At 43.9% G+C, this 17393-nt stretch overlaps 1 protein-coding gene across 2 annotated transcripts in view; it reads left to right on the top strand.

The window, feature by feature from the left end:
• Nucleotides 1–17393, top strand: part of FAF1 (Fas associated factor 1) — a 289347-nt gene that overhangs the window by 70391 nt on the left and 201563 nt on the right. For both annotated transcript variants that reach the window (XM_059727821.1, XM_059727822.1), the window contains 2 exons: nucleotides 15926–16017; nucleotides 16571–16656. In XM_059727821.1, coding sequence (XP_059583804.1) covers nucleotides 15926–16017; nucleotides 16571–16656 — 178 coding nt within the window. The remainder of the gene's footprint in view (nucleotides 1–15925; nucleotides 16018–16570; nucleotides 16657–17393) is intronic.

Here is a 17393-nt window from a genome sequence, read left to right as displayed (position 1 = left end):
TTAAAAATTAACACAGCTAAAATAACATGTAAGGAAACTTTAAATCTTAAATGATTTGCTCCTAGGAATAGAAAATAAAGATTATGCATTAGTTATTCAGAAGTGCATAAGCTTTCATAGGCAACAGCCTACTTGATCAGATGCTATTTGTTTCTAACCAAGTTAGTCCATAAAGTCCCACCTTGCCCTGCCTTTTGCATTATGAGATCTCAGCAGCCTTCTAGCAAAGTTATTTTCAGACTGCTGATGGTGCCTAGGCTACAGCTTGGGAATTACAGTATTAAAATGAACCCAATCTGAAGTTTCACATTCTGTCAAGATGTTTATGATTAGCTTTGCTTTCAAGGGCTGCCCTTTTCTAAATGAGATCTCTAACCTAATTCTGAAACAAAGAATCAGATTATTTTTCCTATATAACACTTTATATATTGAAATTCTCTGAATTCCTGGGAAGATTATGTAACAACTATCTGCAAGTTTCAGACTCAAAACATTTGTCAGTAATGAGCAGAGAAATGAAGAGAGAAACTGCACAATATTTTGTTTTTTCTGACACAAGTGGAGTAAAATATTTGTCTTTGTTCCCCTGAGAGAGGCTGCCAGTTTAGCAGCAGTGTGCACAGCAGTGCCTTTTTATTGTGGTTCCAAGGAGGAATAGCGTGTCCTTCCTCCAGTGCCTACTGCTGCTTGCAACATGGAGCCACACTCTTAAATCAGCCTCCATGCCCTTTTTAAGACTGTGGGGTGCTGGCACAACCCTACTATTTAAGCAGCTGGTAGACTGCTAGATCTGTATTCTGCCTTATTTGTGCATAGGTGCAATGGAGAATTTTGTTGTAATAGGTGACATTACATTTATTACAGAGGTAAGTTAAGTGCAGCTTTTGGGGCATCTTTTGAAGGGTACAAGCAAGTAATGCTTTTTAATAAAGCGAACTGCCTGGAAATAGTGTGGCTTTAGGGCAGTTTGAATTAAGACTTCATGAAAAGTTGTTAAGAAGCATTAGACTTTCTGGCATTCTGGAAGCTGTTTTTGGGTCTGATACCTGCAACTATGCCACAAAGGAGATTTTGGACTGGAGATCTTGGTGCCAAAGTTCTTCTTCTGGTGACCGCAGCAATGAGGTTCAGCTTCAGCTTCTTTCTCTCTAACTAGATCATCTGTTGCAAACACATTTGTCTTCACAGGACAGATATTATTTTTCTTCTTTGTGCAATTTCTTTCTAATCCTTCTCTTTTCACCTTTTTCTCTACCCCTGCTATCAAGCTGTGGAGCAGCCAATAGTACTGCTAGTCTCCTCTATGCCATATATGTGCTAGGATATGGTGAGGTGCGAATTTAAAATGAGAGATGCCTAATTTGGGGGTACACCATAATCTGTTCCAAGTTTAACAGTTAAATCCACCTACTTCCGTAGCAACATAAGCTAGTGAAACTGCTAAACATTTTTAATGAGTAAAACTGGGTTAAAGTTACAATGGTTCATTCCACTTATACTGCAGTAGAGGTAGAGAGACATAATAGTTATTATTCAGTATAGTATTTTCTGATTATAATGGTTATGTCTGTCCACACCATTAGTTATACTTCTCTCTCTTGCCACCCTGACATCCTTTAGTCTCATCTCAACTGCTCATTTCAAAGCAGTCTTTTTTTTCTTTCTTTTTTTTAGCATTAGTTAGCATGCCCACTGGCAGACCAAAGGGAGACTGAAGATTGCAGTTTGCTTTATGTGTGGATCCAAGATTTACTAAAGGAGGGCCAGGCACACCGCCCTTCAGACCATGGGGATAGGGTGAGGTGCGGCTGGAGCCCCCAGGTCAGCAGGGGGGCACTGCAGGCACACAAAGGGGGAAGGGACCCACCCCGCCTCCCTTTCTGCCACTGTTCCCGCTGTCTCTGGTTGACCTGGGGCTGAGGGAGTTGGGGGCAGAACCATTTCCACCCTGCTCTAGCCAGGAGTCATAGGGAGTGACTGTGCAGGGTGCCAGGCTGTTGGGGGACAGTAGTGGTGGTTTGCAGTTTCTTCTTTCCAGCCTCTGCCTGCACCCCATCCATGCCTCTGTTCCACGTCCCTCCTGGTTGGGAGCAGGTGCTGGACAGAGGAGCTTGTGGACCATTGCTGCTGTTGTCTGTTGAGCTGGGCTCCAGCTGAGCCACTCTACAATGAGTAGGTTAAAAGAGGCTGTGGGGCTCTGTCAGCCTGGGATGGTGGTGGTGGGGCTGATAACCAGGTTCCTGTTTCCAGCACGTGCTCCCAGGGCATGGAGGGCAGGGGGTGAGGTGGGCAGCCGGTGCCGGAAGGAGGAACTTATGTGCTGCCGTCGCTATTTCCTGCTGAGCCTGGCACCTTGGACAGCCGCAGCCTGCAGCTGGCGTGGGATAGGGGCAGCTCTGAGGCTCTTCCTGTGCCCGGATCAGCCTGGGACAGTGGTGGAAGCACAGCGAGGAAGCAGTGTCCTTAGGATCTTCCCCTGGTTTGCTTGAATTCTTAAAAAAGTATGAAGTTAATTTTTGAAACAGCAATGTGAAACACATTTATGGATGGAATAAGTTGTTGCAGCATATGGATTTTGTCTGAGAAAGCCATGCCTGATGTTAGTACTAACTTTATATGAGAACCATTGCAGCAAAATTCAACATTGACACCATTCTCTTCCAGTCAGTATCTTTGACCATTTTAACTACTGTCCATTATCATTTGCATCAACTTTACTTCAAAGTTGCTAAAGTTTAAGCTTTCCAGACTGAGACAGTTATTTTTTTTGTTTTTCCTTTTTATCAATGTCCTTCCAGTATTTTTCTCCTCCTCTCAGTAGGGGTGGGAGACGTTTTACTGAAGTGGTGCACAACAATAACAGTCACTATTTTTATTTGCATTAATCGTATCAAGATCTTTTGCATGAACTGAATCTTACCTTTTCTGGGTAAAGTATTAGTAGATAGTTAAGGAGTGTAAGCTCTGGATTCCTCCTGTGTGCTCTGTCTCAGGCACTTGATATCCTCTCCATTAGTATAATATCCTAACAGTGGGAGCCAACCTTTTTGGCAGGCATGCCACAAATTAGCTGTATAACTTCACTGAATGCCAATCTGATCTCCTTCCCCTTCCTGACCTGTTGCTCTTCTTTCTACTGCCTGTCCTGTGCTCCCGGCCCAATCCGTTGCTTTGCTTGCTTCTTCCTGCCCTATCTGCTGTTGTGCTGCCTGTCCCCTCCCTAATCTGTCATGTGCCACATGCAGATGTTGTCTGTGCCACTTGTGGCACGCATACTGCAGGTTAGCCACCCCGTCATAACATAATGTGGTTTCCATGCATTGTGCAGAACCCCTTATTATCCACTGTCGGAGTCAGCATGTGTTGCATAGGAACATGCTGAACTCAAGCTGGCATGTTGGCTGGGTACACGTGGCAGAATGTTTGAGCTGTGACCTGTCCCCTGCTTGCCTGCTTTATATCAAAAGCCTGGGCTAGTGGCTGTTGTGTTTAATTTTCCAAGGCCATTTCCACTAGTTTTCTTTGCCTGTCTCTTCTAGCCCTTTGACTTGCATATACATATCCTATTTGCTTGTTGCACTGGAAGCAGCTTGCAGATGCATAAACACTTTCCTAGCTTTTAACCTCTCATTTTCTTGTGGCCTGTGCAAGTTTTATCACAAATCAAGTTAGCTGTCTTTCACCCAGTATGTTGATAGTAGGAAGATGACAAGGTTGTAGTTAACATCTTGTTATGAGGACATTGGAAACACCAGAAATATCCAGCTCCAGGAAACCATCTCAAAGAAACTGGGAGAAGTGGGTGCCTGTTGGAGTGCTCTGCAGTGTGAAGATTGTCAGACTCCTGACGACCTTGTACCACAGTGACAATCCTGGAAATAGCCAGCAGCACAGCCACGACACGTTCCTTCCATGAGGAGCTCAGAAATGCAGGGCAGAGAGCCTATGTCCATTCTCCTACGTGAGAAGAGTCTTACTGTCAGACCAGAAAAAACTGAGATGGGAGTGGAATAGAGGAGGTAACGGAGGAGTCTCAGGAACAGACCAGGGAGTTGGAAGCCCAAGAGCAGCCTGAAGCTAGATGGTGTAGAGGACACGGTGGGTCAATTTTCTAAGGGCCAGTTTGGAAATGAACCCATAGAACAGCTTGGAAACAGAGCAGCGCAGGATCAGACACGCAGTCTGTTAAGTGGCGCCTGCCCTCTTTTATTGGCATTGGGAACAGTGTAGTTTTAGGGGAGAGAGATTTTTAGGATGTAATCAATAAAACAGTTGTGGAAGATATTGTGTACAATGGCATAGGTTTAACTTTGGCGCTGGGTTCTTTCCTGTTCACTCGCTGTTACTGAGGGTGGAAGTCATGAAATAGCCAGGATCCGCTTCCCTTTCCCTTCTCGCTCAGGGATGTAACTAGGGTGGAGCAACAGGTCAACTACCCCAGGCACTAGTGAGGCTGGCGGATGAAAGAACTGGCTTTGCTACACCTTTGAGATTGTGATCACAGTGGCAGTGCAAAAGTCCCTGCTGCCCCGGGCACCCTTATGCATTCTTATGCTGCTGTCCTTGCTGACCTTGCGCGATCCATGATAGATGCTGTAAAAGTGTGTGCAGGGGCCGGGGGTGGGGGCTAGAATAAAACTATTACTGTTTTCTTTGAATTACTTTTGCAAATAAATATATTGAAGGGTTACAGGCTTTACATCATCCCAGACATCTTAGATTAATTGTTGGGGCTGTATTAAGTGGTAAAACCCTTTTAGACTTTGTCTGGCTTTACTGTTCTCTGTCTATGACATGCTGGTTAGGCAGGGGCTGAAGAAACTGCTCTGGTGTAAGGAAACGTCTACATCCTAGTTCAGCATCCCCTAGTTGCAACCTTCCCTGCCCCTCGCCAAAAAGCCCTAGGCATAAATTAAAACATGATATGTGATTCTTACCATACTGTCTGTGGGCTGGCAAAATTCACAGGACCTTCTGAACAGTAAATCAAGAAGTAATAAAAATATTCTAAAGTGATGGAAGTATCACATCATAGCCTTGTGATAACAGAGAATGTGAGAGTACTTTTCTTCTTGGGCAAAAAAATGGTCTTTTATTTCTCTTGTCAGGCGTCTTGCTTCTCGCATGGAATAAAACTGCAACCCAAGACACTTGGGAACAGGCCTCTCTTTCAGTGGAAGAGAAGGAAGATGGCTAGGGATGAGATGTTTGGCAACATGGTGTGTAAGAGCGTCCTTCTAAAGTAATAGAGAGAAAAGTGGACAGGACATGCAGAGGAAGGAGAGCGCTTCCCAGATTCCTGAAGCTAGAGGTTGTAGGAGTTGGGCTGGCTGATCATCTGGTGGCCCGTAGGTCGCAGCTGCCAATCCTACAGCTGCCTTCAGTGATAGTTCAGCTACTGGTGTCCACCATCACTCATGCCCACAGACTCTTTGTTTTTGTACCTTGTCCAGTAGGCTCCTGCAAATTAGGGTGTTTAATCAGTGTGTAAGGCTGAACTAGAATGGACAGATACCTAGTGTGCTCCGTCCAGCAGCACTTCATTTGATTAGCATGTGCAAAGGGCAGCATAGTCTGTTGTTGGGAAAGAACAGGAGGTGTACTTCTGATACCCAGTTCCAGTATCAATGGTACTGGATGATTGATTTCCCTATTCTACAGAATTTTTTTAATACATAGTGTACACTAAATCTCTCCCTTACTCCATACATTTGTTAATTCTGTTTGTGGATAGGCAGCTGGTATGCCTGAAGTGACTTTAATATTATTTCCCTTTTTGTTCTGTTGTTTTTTGTGAATAAACATGTTTATACAGTAGTTTGTGTAAAATAGCAAGAGCCAGGAAGCTGTCCTAAGCTTTCAGTAAACATCACTCTGCATCATCAGGATGTGAGTAAAAAACAAAAAGGCATTGGTTTTTGCTTTGGTTTTTTAATTTTATTTTATCCTCCCTTGCTCACCTGGACCCAGCCCAGGTAGTGACAGGTGTGTCTGCAGACCTGATACATGTATTCAGAAGATCTTCAGTGTCTTGACCACTCTTTGTGAAAATACCTAATTCTAGCTGTGTAGATTCTGTGCAGGCTGCAGTGTGTCACAAGAATACAGAGGGAATTGGTATCCAAAGTGTTTTTTAGGCACCACCATGTTGCGTTTTGGCAGCTCAGTGTTTGTTCCACAGCATCCCACAACTGACAAGTATGCCACTTTTTTCTGGCAGGTGCTGGAGTCAGGGGATGATAGAGCAAGGGAACAGAATAATTTATATTAGACATTCTGTCCTTTTTTGGGGAGGAACTGTGACCCAACGTATGCAGTCAGTAGCCTCAGTGTGAAGTGGGAATTGCAGTCTTTGAAAATCAACCATTGTTTTGGGCATGCTTCTTACATTCATAACACCAACAGTTGATGTGTCCACCAAAATGGTTTGCAGCAAACCTGTAACAGCCTGGTGTGGCCAGCATCCAGAAGATAATTGCAACCCATTTATGTACCGCTGTAGCCACCTCAGTTGTGTATTCTGGCACTGGGGGATCAGGATAAGGTCCTTGCATGCTCCTTAGAAGTCTGCTTCCTCATGTGGAAATCCTGGAGCCATTACTGCTCATTCCCTTGATGTGGTCAAGGATATCAGAAGTGCTGGCCTAGACCTAAGGGGTTCTGCAGTCCAGTTTGCCATGCATGAATTGCACTCTGAATCCCATTGCCTCCTGTGGTTCAAAAACGGCTTCTGCAGTGTCATCCCGTCTCATTGAAAAGCTATCCTGCTGCATAAACAACTTGTCTGCAAGCAAGAGCAACTTCTCCCATGTATATCGGCTTGTTGGTCAACTGAAACAGACAGACATATGTGGGGGTTGTAGAGCTAGAAGTGCCTCAGCTGAGCATGCTTGCTAGGCTGAGACCATGCCTGTGCAGGACAGAAAAGCTCATTCAAAATTACACTATAAACTGATTGGTAGAGTGGCTTCAGCTAGTAAGGTGCTAAGAAATATAAAACCTGCATGCTGGTGCGATGGCTACACATGCCTGGCACTAGGATTTCTGGAGGCACGTTCCAGGTTTCTTAGCACCTTGCTAGCTGGAGCTACTCTAACAGTCAGTTTATGTATATGTGTACGGCGTGTACAGCTGAATAACATGGACTTTGGAGCTAGGGACAGACATAACACGCACACACTAGTTTAAGTGATCAGAAGCTGGTTTAAACCTGTAACAGAACAGATGTTCAGTGCACATAAACCAGTTTGAAAATGACTGAAACCGGTTTGAGATAAACCTGGTTGATTGTAGTATCAGACTTAACTGATTTGGGTCAAACCGGTTAATGCAATGGCTTTCTTAGACTCCTTGCTGGTTTAAGTTAAGTCAGACTGCCCCAGCATCCCGGCATGCTCTCTGGGCTGGGCAGGGCTCTGCTTCACAACAGGGCTGGTCCCTCTCCTCTCCTCCTTGGCTGCAGCTCCAGCAGAGACTGCAGGCATCTGCCTGGCTTCCCCCCTCCCTCCCGCTCTGTACTAAGCAGGGATCCCCATCCCCTCTGCCTTACATAGATGCACGGCATTAGCTAGCAGGCCACATACTGGCTATGATCTGCGCCATGGGAGACCAGTTCCTTCCTTGGAAAAGCTGTTTAAGAAGAGCTTGAACTAATGGAGAGAGGTTTGTTTTCTGATAGCATGATAAACACTGAGTTAGGGGTGATAAACACTGTTGTCAAGTCCCTGCTGGGCTGATCAAAAGGGAGGGAGACCCCTCCCTAATCGCAGCCTCCTGCTGGGGCCTGGCCACTCCCCCCTCAGCTCAGCACAGTGGAAGAGAGGGAGGGCTGCTCTAGCTCCCCCCGGCTTCTAGCCTATGCCACTGCAGGCATGTGCTTGCATTTCTGGGAAGTCTGTCTGGTTACAAACCAGTTTAGCTTAGCTAGGTTAAACTAACCTGTAAAGATCGAATCAATTCAGACTGAGGCTTTTTGAATGTCTGTCCCTAGCCTGGGAGATGGACTTGATAATATGCCTGAATCCAGACTTGGGTATACCCTAAATGTAGAGAGAATCTTAGTTGCAATCCTTACAACACATCTGTGAGGTAAGAAGTAGCATTATTTTCATTTGCCAAATGAGGAGCTGAAACACAGAGACAAAACCACTAATCTGAGGTCACAATAGAAAACTCTTGGAGAGGAGGGAATTGAACTCCAAGCTGGTTTCCAAATCTCTAGACCTATGTTTTTTTCTAAGGTAAACCTTATATTTTTAATCCACCACGATAACCTGTTGTAAGATGTATTCATATAGTAGTCTGTGAAACTGTCTTAATCACAGATTATTTGACTTAACTATGTCAAACTCATAGGAATGAGTAACTCATAGGAATTAGCTCATTTCCTTCGTGAGTTAACTGATCAATTAACGTTTCGTCAAAATTTTTCAGGCAGTCTCTGCACTGCTCTTTTACTACATTTCCATTGTTAGCTAATGGCCATTTCCAGTCTCATTCAGACGTATGTAAAGCTCATGTGTACCTTGGTCTCTCTAGTCCAGTGGTTTTTAGCCTGTGGTCCACAGACCCCTGAAGGTCCACAGACCGTGTCTAAGGGGTCCACAAAAGAAGACTATGATCAATCAAAAGTGTGTGAATACCTTCACTTACCATTCAAAGAGGTCGACACCTTCGTTTTCCATTTTTTAGGAGTCCGCAGATGAAAAAAAGGTTTAAAACCACTGCTCTAGTCTGTCTGTTTCCTTGAACATATTGTAGTTGCATCAAACCACCACTAGATGGAAATATATTACACCACCCATATAAATTAGGGGTCCAAAGACGAAGGATACTTGACTAGTAAAGACATCTTAAAGGAATATCTGAGATTAGTAACTGCTGGAATGACTAAGATAACTTTCTTACTCTGACAAAGGTTTAGTAAGCTTGGGTGTCCCTACCGTTCCATTGATTTATAATATATTTATTTAGGTTTTTTTCCTGGAGGTATATTGTTGCTTGCATTTTATATCTATTTAAACTTTTTTCCTAGTGCAAATAAACTTTTATTTTACAGTACCCACAAAAAGAAAAAGTATTTTATATACATTTTGAAACAATTTTGTGATTCAGCATATGCATGGAAAGGTACATGTACCTTTAAGTGAACTTGTAGAAGACCAAAAATGTCAAAAAATTTTCATAAGTGTGTAAGTCACGCAAAATTCCAATACAATCCTTGATAAATGATCATGAGAAATTTGACTCATAATGAGTGTCTGGTGTCAAAGAAGGTTTTTTGGATCTTCAAGAATGCTGCATCAACTGAGTATCTTGGGTGTAAAGTTGGATGAAAGATTCTTAGTTCTAGGTTGATGACACATTCTGTTAACTAGAGTGTACATTTTATGCTATAATTTTGAAAATAGTTGTATTAGCTCTTTATTCTTCTAAATCTGTTAAAAATATAGTGCTAATCAAGGATAAACTGTGAAAAAGCTGACTACAGTATCCACTGACCATAATAAATCTGACCATTTGTTGTAGCAATATAAACAACTACAGCAGAAAAGTCTGGAAACCTTTTAAGAACAACCAACCTTTTTTCTGAATGATTAGGTTGGGGTAGGTGTGGAACTGATTAGTGAACAACCAAGAAATCCAGGGCAGCCTAAGGGCCAAAAGGGGAGCACATAAAAAGTGGAAACGGGGAGAGATCACCAAAGAGGAGTATACCTCCTCTGCTTCCGCTTGTAGGGAGGCAGTTAGATGGGCCAAAGCTACCATGGAGCTGAGGATGGCATCCCAAGTAAAGGACAACAAGAAATTGTTTTTTAGATATATAGGGAGAAAAAAGGAAGGCCCAGGGAGGAATAGGACCCCTATTAAATGGGCAGAAGCAATTGGTGACGCACAGGGGGGACAAGGCTGAACTCCTCAATGAGGAGCCTCAGCGTTCCTAAGCGAGGGGCATGACAAGTCTCTCACTGGGGTTGTAGAGAGGCAGCAGCAAGGCGCCAGACTGCCATGCGTAGACCCTGAGATGGTGCAGAGTCACTTGGAAGAACTGGATGCCTTTAAGTCGGCAGGCCCGGATGAGCTCCATCTGAGGGTGCTGAAGGCACTGGCCGACATCATTGCAGAGCCACTGGCGGGAATATTTGAACGCTCGTGGCGCACGGGCCAAGTCCCGGAGGACTGGAAAAAGGCCAATGTGGTCCATTTTCAAGAAGGGGAGGAAGGAGGACCTGGGCAACTATAGCCCAGTCAGTCTCACCTCCATCCTAGGCAAAATCTTTGAAAAAATTATCAAGGCTCACATTTGCGAGAGCCCGGCAGGACCAATTATGCTGAGGGGAAACCAGCATGGGTTCGTGGCAGGCAGATCGTGCCTGACCAATCTAGTCTCTTTTTATGACCAGGTTACAAAATGCCTGGACACAGGAGGAGGGGTGGATGTCGTATACTTAGACTTCAGGAAGGCCTTCGATACGGTATCCCACCCCATACTGGTGAACAAGTTAAGAGGCTGTGACGTGGATGACTACACAGTCTGGTGGGTGGCGAACTGGCTAGAGGGTCACACCCAGAAAGTCGTGGTGGATGGGTCGGCTTCGACCTGGAAGGGTGTGGGCAGTGGGGTCCCGCAAGGCTCTGTCCTTGGACCGATACTCTTCAGTGTCTTCATCAGCGACTTGGACGAGGGAGTGAAGTGTACTTTGTCCAAGTTTGCGGATGACGCAAAGCTGTGGGGAGAAGTGGACACGCTGGAGGGCAGGGAACAGCTGCAAGCAGACCTGGATAGGTTGGACAAGTGGGCAGAAAACAACAGAATGCAGTTCAACAAGGAGAAATGCAAAGTGCTGCACCTAGGGAGGAAAAATGTCCAGCACACCTACAGCCTATGAAATAACCTGCTTGGTGGAATGGAAGTGGAAAGGGATCTTGGAGTCCTAGTGGACTCCAAGATGAACATGAGTCGGTAGTGTGACGAAGCCATCAGAAAAGCCAATGGCACTTTATCGTGCATCAGCAGATGCATGACGAATAGGTCCAAGGAGGTGATACTTCCCCTCTATCGGGCGCTGGTCAGACCGCAGTTGGAGTACTGCGTGCAATTCTGGGCACTGCACTTCAAGAGGGATGTGGATAACCTGGAGAGGGTCCAGAGAAGGGCAACTCGTATGGTTAAGGGCTTGCAGACCAAGCCCTATGAGGAGAGACTAGAGAACCTGGTCCTTTTCAGCCTCCGCAAGAGAAGGTTGAGAGGCGACCTTGTGGCTGCCTATAAATTCATCACGGGGGCACAGAAGGGAATTGGTGAGTATATATTCACCAAGGCGCCCCCAGGGGTTACAAGAAATAATGGCCACAAGCTAGCAGAGAGCAGATTTAGACTGGACATTAGGAAGAACTTCTTCACAGTTAGAGTGGCCAAGGTCTGGAACAGGCTCCCAAGGGAGGTGGTGCTCTCCCCTACCCTGGGGGTCTTCAAGAGGAGGTTAGATAAGCCTCTAGCTGGGATCATCTAGACCCAGCACTCTTTCCTGCCTATGCAGGGGGTCGGACTCGATGATCTATTGAGGTTCCTTCTGACCCTAACATCTATGAATCTATGAAACTATACTGTCCTTTTTAGTTTGGTCAGCATCTCTGTCAGCTGGATAATGCAGCTTTCTTTTTTATGTAAAACATTTTACATCTCTGTATCCAGTGAGTCTACTAACTCCTTATGAATCAGAGAGCTGGAAATCTCCAGCAACTATTAATGAAAGTTTTATACTTTCATACATGCCTATGATGTCAGTAAAAAGCCAGTTTATTTTACCTGTAAGCTGATATGTTATTCCAAGAGCATTAGCAACACTGGGTACTTGTGGCATGGGAAATATTCTGATTGAATCTGATCTGTAATATATAAATGTTGAAGTAATATGTATAGGAAATAGAGGTGCACCAATACATCGGTCTATATTGTATCAGCACCAGTAAAAAGAAAATTGACGCTATCGGCAATTGGCTTTTTTTGGCTGGTGTAGCCGATAATGTTGCCGATTAAATGCCACGTGCATGCGCGCAGCCACAGCATGCACATGCCCTCTAGATCTGTGTGTGGGGCGAGGGGCAGGCTGCCACTGTGGAGGGCTGGGAGCAGTGGAGGGAGGGTGGGGGAGCTGGGCCAGGGCTGCACTCGGGGCAGGTGGCAGCAGTGCTGGGGGGTGGGGGGTGGTTTGCCACCCCACTCTGAACCCCCCCCAGTGCTGCTGCTGCTGCTGAGTCCCCCCCACTGGGAAGAGCCTGGCGCTGCCCCTGGCCCCAGCCTGCAGCAGCAGCCCACCCTTGCCCCGCACACAAATCTGGGGGCACATGCCCCCAATGTTTCCCCTGGGGTGTGCACAGCAGTGGGAGCCTCCCCCCTTCTCCCCCTTCTCCCAGAGGAGTCGCTCACAGCTTGGTCCTGTGCTCTACCCTGGCCCCACTCCCTCCCTCACTGTGGGGGCATGATCTGCACCCCACCATGCCCCTTCCTCCTCCCATGCCCCTTCCTTTCCACAGACTTACTGGTTGGATGCTGCTCTCCAAGCTGTTGGGCTGCATATCGGCAATCGGATAGGTATCGGCAGATATGGTTCGCCAATAATCGGCCATTGGTATCGGCCCAAAAATCTTTAGCGGTGCACCCTTAATAGGAAACGCAACTCTGTAAAATGACAGACTTTCAGTTTTAGATTCAAGACTCTAGTTTTTTAAAATTTCTTCAGTTTCAGATAACTTACCTTTAAAAAGGCACCTGTTTAAAAAAAAAAAAAATAGAAACAAGCTTTTTAGAATAAAATTCCTTAATGCATGCAATATTGTTTATATGCATGCACATGTGTGTAACAATATAGCTGTATAAATTGATATATTTATGTGCAGTAAATGTATCTGAGAATGAGTTGTTTCATGAGCTCTGGAGATTAAGAGAAACAGGCAGGATATTTAATGGCCGAGACCATCTTTTAAAGAAATTTCCTCCTTAAGGAACTCATCCCTCCCTCACTGTCCCTTCCCCTCCAAGTCAACCTTCTTAAAGGCTTTTCAGGGTACACTGAGAAGTGTAAAGTGCTGCATCTGGGGAGGAGAAATCCGCAACATACTTACAGGCTTGGTGGTGCTATGCTAGCTAGGACCACATCCAAAAGGGACTTGGGGGGTCATAATTGACCATGAAATGAATACGAACCACCAGTACGATGCTACAGTTAGCAGAGCAAACAATGCTCTGGCACGCAGCAACCAATGCATCTCAAGCAAAAGTAAGGAAGTTGTTCTCCTGCTCTGCTCGGCACTGGTGAGACCGCACCTGGAGGACTGTGTCCAGTTTTGGGTGCCACACTTCAAGAAGGATGTGGAGAAGCTTGAGAGTCCAGAGAAGAGCCACTCGCATGATTAGAGGCCTGAAGAGCCAGCCATATGAGGGAAGGCTGACAGATATGGGACTGCTCAGCCTAGGAAAGAGAAGACTTCTGGGATATTTGGTGGCAGCTTACAAATATATCAGGGGGTAGGCAAACAACTATTCACCAAAGTGCCCCAGGGGAAAACCAGGAGCAACGGTCATAAACTCCTAGAAGAAGGTTTCAGACTGGATATAAGGAAAAACTTTGTGTGAACAGACTCTGAAACAGACTCCCAGCAGAGGTGGTGCAGGCACCTACCCTGGAGATCTTCCAAAGGAGACTGGACGCACACTGTGCTGGGGTGGTTTGACCCCCGCAGACTTTCCTGCACAGAGCAGGAACCTCTATAATCTCACGAGGTCCCTTCTAGCCCTAAATGTCTGTGAATCTGTAAATAGGTGCATACAAATCTTTTAGTCACATATCCTGTATTGCAGCTTTTTAAAATAAATAATCCTTCCTCTTTCCATATCCTGTTGTTCCATCAATTTTTATCTTTTCTTGTCCACTGGGCTTTTTCATTTTACCTCTAATCTGGAGTGGAGACCTGGTTTTCTGATGAGATACATTCTTTAATCTATTTTTGGGACACCGAGGCACTGCTTGTTATTCTGTTAATGGTATTATTTTGATGCCCAGGCATTTTCCCTTTCACGTCTTACTCCCCATCTCAGTTCTAGAATGGGTTCTTCCACACTTTCAGCAAATACATTTTAAAAGTAGAACATGAAACTTCTCTTAGACTACTCCCCAGATATTGCTTCCTTTTTCTTTTGGGTTCCTTGGTCTCCTTTGATCAGTACATGATCGGGCTCCCAAGGGAGGTGGTGCTCTCCCCTACCCTGGGGGTCTTCAAGAGGAGGTTGGATAGGCATCTAGCTGGGGTCATCTAGACCCAGCACTCTTTTCTGCCTATGCAGGGGGTCGGACTCGATGATCTATTGAGTTCCCTTCCGACCCTAACATCTATGAATCTATGATTCCGTAAGTTTTTCTTTCATTACCCCATTGATGTTGCTACAGCAAGGACATCCTTCCTTCCGAGATGCATCAAGTGCTGCACCTGGATGCATGGCTCATTCGTCTGCTATATCAAAATGTTCTTAGATGAAACGGAGCATCCCTCCTTTCCCCAGACAGCAGGATGCTTGTGCCAGAAATATGGAAGTTAGGGAGGATTATGGGGAAAATCCAAACCATAGTATTTAACAGTCACTGTATTTGAAAAACCATCGAGACCATGCTTTAAAATCAAGATTGGTAAAAACAAACAAACAAAATCCAATCCATCATCATTAAAACTTAATTTTTTGTCCTATTCTTTAAAAAGTGTCTCCCAGTTACTTCTGACTAGCAATAACCAGTACCACCTTCATGAAAATATATGGCAAGGGGCTAGCCACTAGTCTGAACTTCCATAAGAGTCTGCTCAGATTTGTGCTGAAGTGTTGTACGTTGGCATTCCTGCTACTGTGACCTGAGTGAATACTAACCAGAAATTGCATTTTTGGTATAATGAATTCATAAAAATTCCTGAAGTTTTGTAAGGTACTTGAGAGATTCAGGTTAAATGAATGAATAGATCTTATGCAGGAAATGGATTTCCTGTGTCAGGATACATTTAAAAAATGTTGTCACTTTATTTTTGTTCTGAAACAGGATGAGAACGCTGTCTGAAAAATCTCATAAACCAATGATCCAATAAAAGTCTTTTGTTCTCTTGAAATATTTCATTTTGACTTTGACCTTTTATTTTTTATTTTTAATCACCTTAATATTGCAAATGAAAAGCTACTTTTGACGCAAAACTAGAAACTCTAATTTAGGAGTATTTTTAAGCAGTTTTCCAAAATAATTGCTAATGAAAAATTGGTTGAAATATAAATCCTTTTCTGTAAACCATTTCACTTTTAACAAATTGAGGTTTTTTTGTCTTTTTTGTTTTTAAAGAACAAAACAAAGGGGTTGTATTTGGTTAAAAACAACCCCAAAATTCCCAACCTCCTTTAAGGAAGGAGTGTGTTCAGGATCCTGACCCTTGAAGTCAGTGGGTACAAGGTCATTTTTTGTGTCTTGTGGATTTGTTTTGAAGTCGAAGGACATTGTGTGTAGTGTTTTTCTTTCTTTTTTTTAACTCATTTGGCATGAGTGCTTTTGGAATTTAGTGACATTAAATTAAATAAAAAAATGAGGGGACTAATTTTACTTGGTTTTTCCCCCCTTTAGTTTTTGTCTGGAATCTTGGGGATGGTGAAACGGGTTTTTTGTTGGGTTTTTTTTTCGACTTGGTCTTTAATATTTGTGACATTAAGGTATTTGGTGAGGAAAGTTGCTGAAAAAATTGTATGCATTTTGCAAAATAGGGCACTTCACACTTAAGCCTCCTAGCTCCTATGTTGTTCGCTTGCAGTGAGGGAAGATCTGACACCTGATTAACCTGAATATAGAAAAAAGTTGCTAATATGATTTTGGTGACACGTTTTCTCTTTGTCTCTTTGCAGGAGAGATCAAACGCATTTTAGAAAATGAACTTCAAATTCCTGCATCTAAAATGTTGCTTAAAGGATGGAAGACCGGAGATGTAGATGATAGTGTAAGTGTCCTACAATTTTACCAAGAAATTATTCAAATGTTTCCAACAAAATGAATGCATGTAGGTGACAAGGTTTTTGCGTAAATCCGATATCTTTTATTAGACCAGCTACACCCCTTTGTGTGTAGGTGAGGATTACAAATGCAGAGACTAGATTTCTAATAGTATTACTAGAAATCTCAAATGTCAAACTAACGTAAGAAATCAATTCACTTAAACTTTGTAATGGGATTACATGTGATTTCCCCCTGAATTTCTGTGGTCAGTGTTTTATTCATATGTGGTATGACATTTGTGCCTGCAGAAAGCAAATTATTAAATTAGCAATAAGGAATGAATCTTTAGGCAAAATATGTTATTATTCTGTAGCTGTTATATATTATTATTATATTATATATAGATATACATCTTAATAGAATATATTATGTTAACTTAATAGCTAGAACATATAACTTAATATATATAATGAGAAAAATGGACGTGAGATTTTCAAACACTGCAGTATTGTATAAATTAAAATGTATAATTTTTAATTCTGAACATTTTTTTTCAGACTGTTTTAAAAACTCTACATTTGCCAAAAAACAACAGTCTTTATGTTCTAACACCTGAACTGCCCCATCCTTCAAGTAATTCTGGGTAAGGCTTTCTCATAAACTATACCAACATGAACTTATCTGCAGTTCGATGTTACTTTTGTGAAAAAATCTGGAATACATCTTCAAAAGAGCATGTTTTTGTACGAGTAAAACTATGTACCTTTATAACAACTGTGCTAGTCTAAAACATTGACTTGCAGGTCAGATTTACAACCTCAAAATTCATTTTGGAAGAATAAATTCTGTACCCCTTGTCTGCACTGGAGTCTAACTGTATAACTTCATCGGCGACTTGGATGAGGTGGTGGAAAGCAGGCTGTCCAAGTTTGCTGATGACACTAAGATGTGGGGCGAGGTGGACACACTTGAAGGGAGAGAGAGGCTGCAACTAGATTTAGACAGACTACAAAAGTGGGCAGACGAGAATAGGATGGGGTTCAATGTAGACAAATGCAGGGTGCTGCACCTGGGGAGGAGGAATCCACAGCACACATACAGGCTGGGGAGTTCCCTTCTTGAAAGCACAGAGGCGGAACGGGATCAAGGAGTCATTACTGACTCCAAGATGAACATGAGCCGGCAAGGCCAGCCATACCTTGTCATGCATCCAAAGGTGCATCTCGAGCTGGTCCAGAGAGGTGATCCTCCCCCTCTATGCGACACTGGTCAGGCCGCAGTTGGAGTACTGCGTCCAGTACTGGGCGCCGCACTTCAAAAGGGATGTGGCCAGCCTGGAGAGGGTTGAGAGGAGGGCCACCCTCTTGGTGAGAGGGCAAC

The sequence above is a fragment of the Alligator mississippiensis genome, chromosome 5 (assembly GCF_030867095.1).
Source record: "Alligator mississippiensis isolate rAllMis1 chromosome 5, rAllMis1, whole genome shotgun sequence".
Taxonomy (NCBI): Eukaryota; Metazoa; Chordata; order Crocodylia; family Alligatoridae; genus Alligator; species Alligator mississippiensis.
Note: the sequence above shows the minus strand (reverse complement) of the source record. Positions and strands in the feature narration are given on the sequence as shown.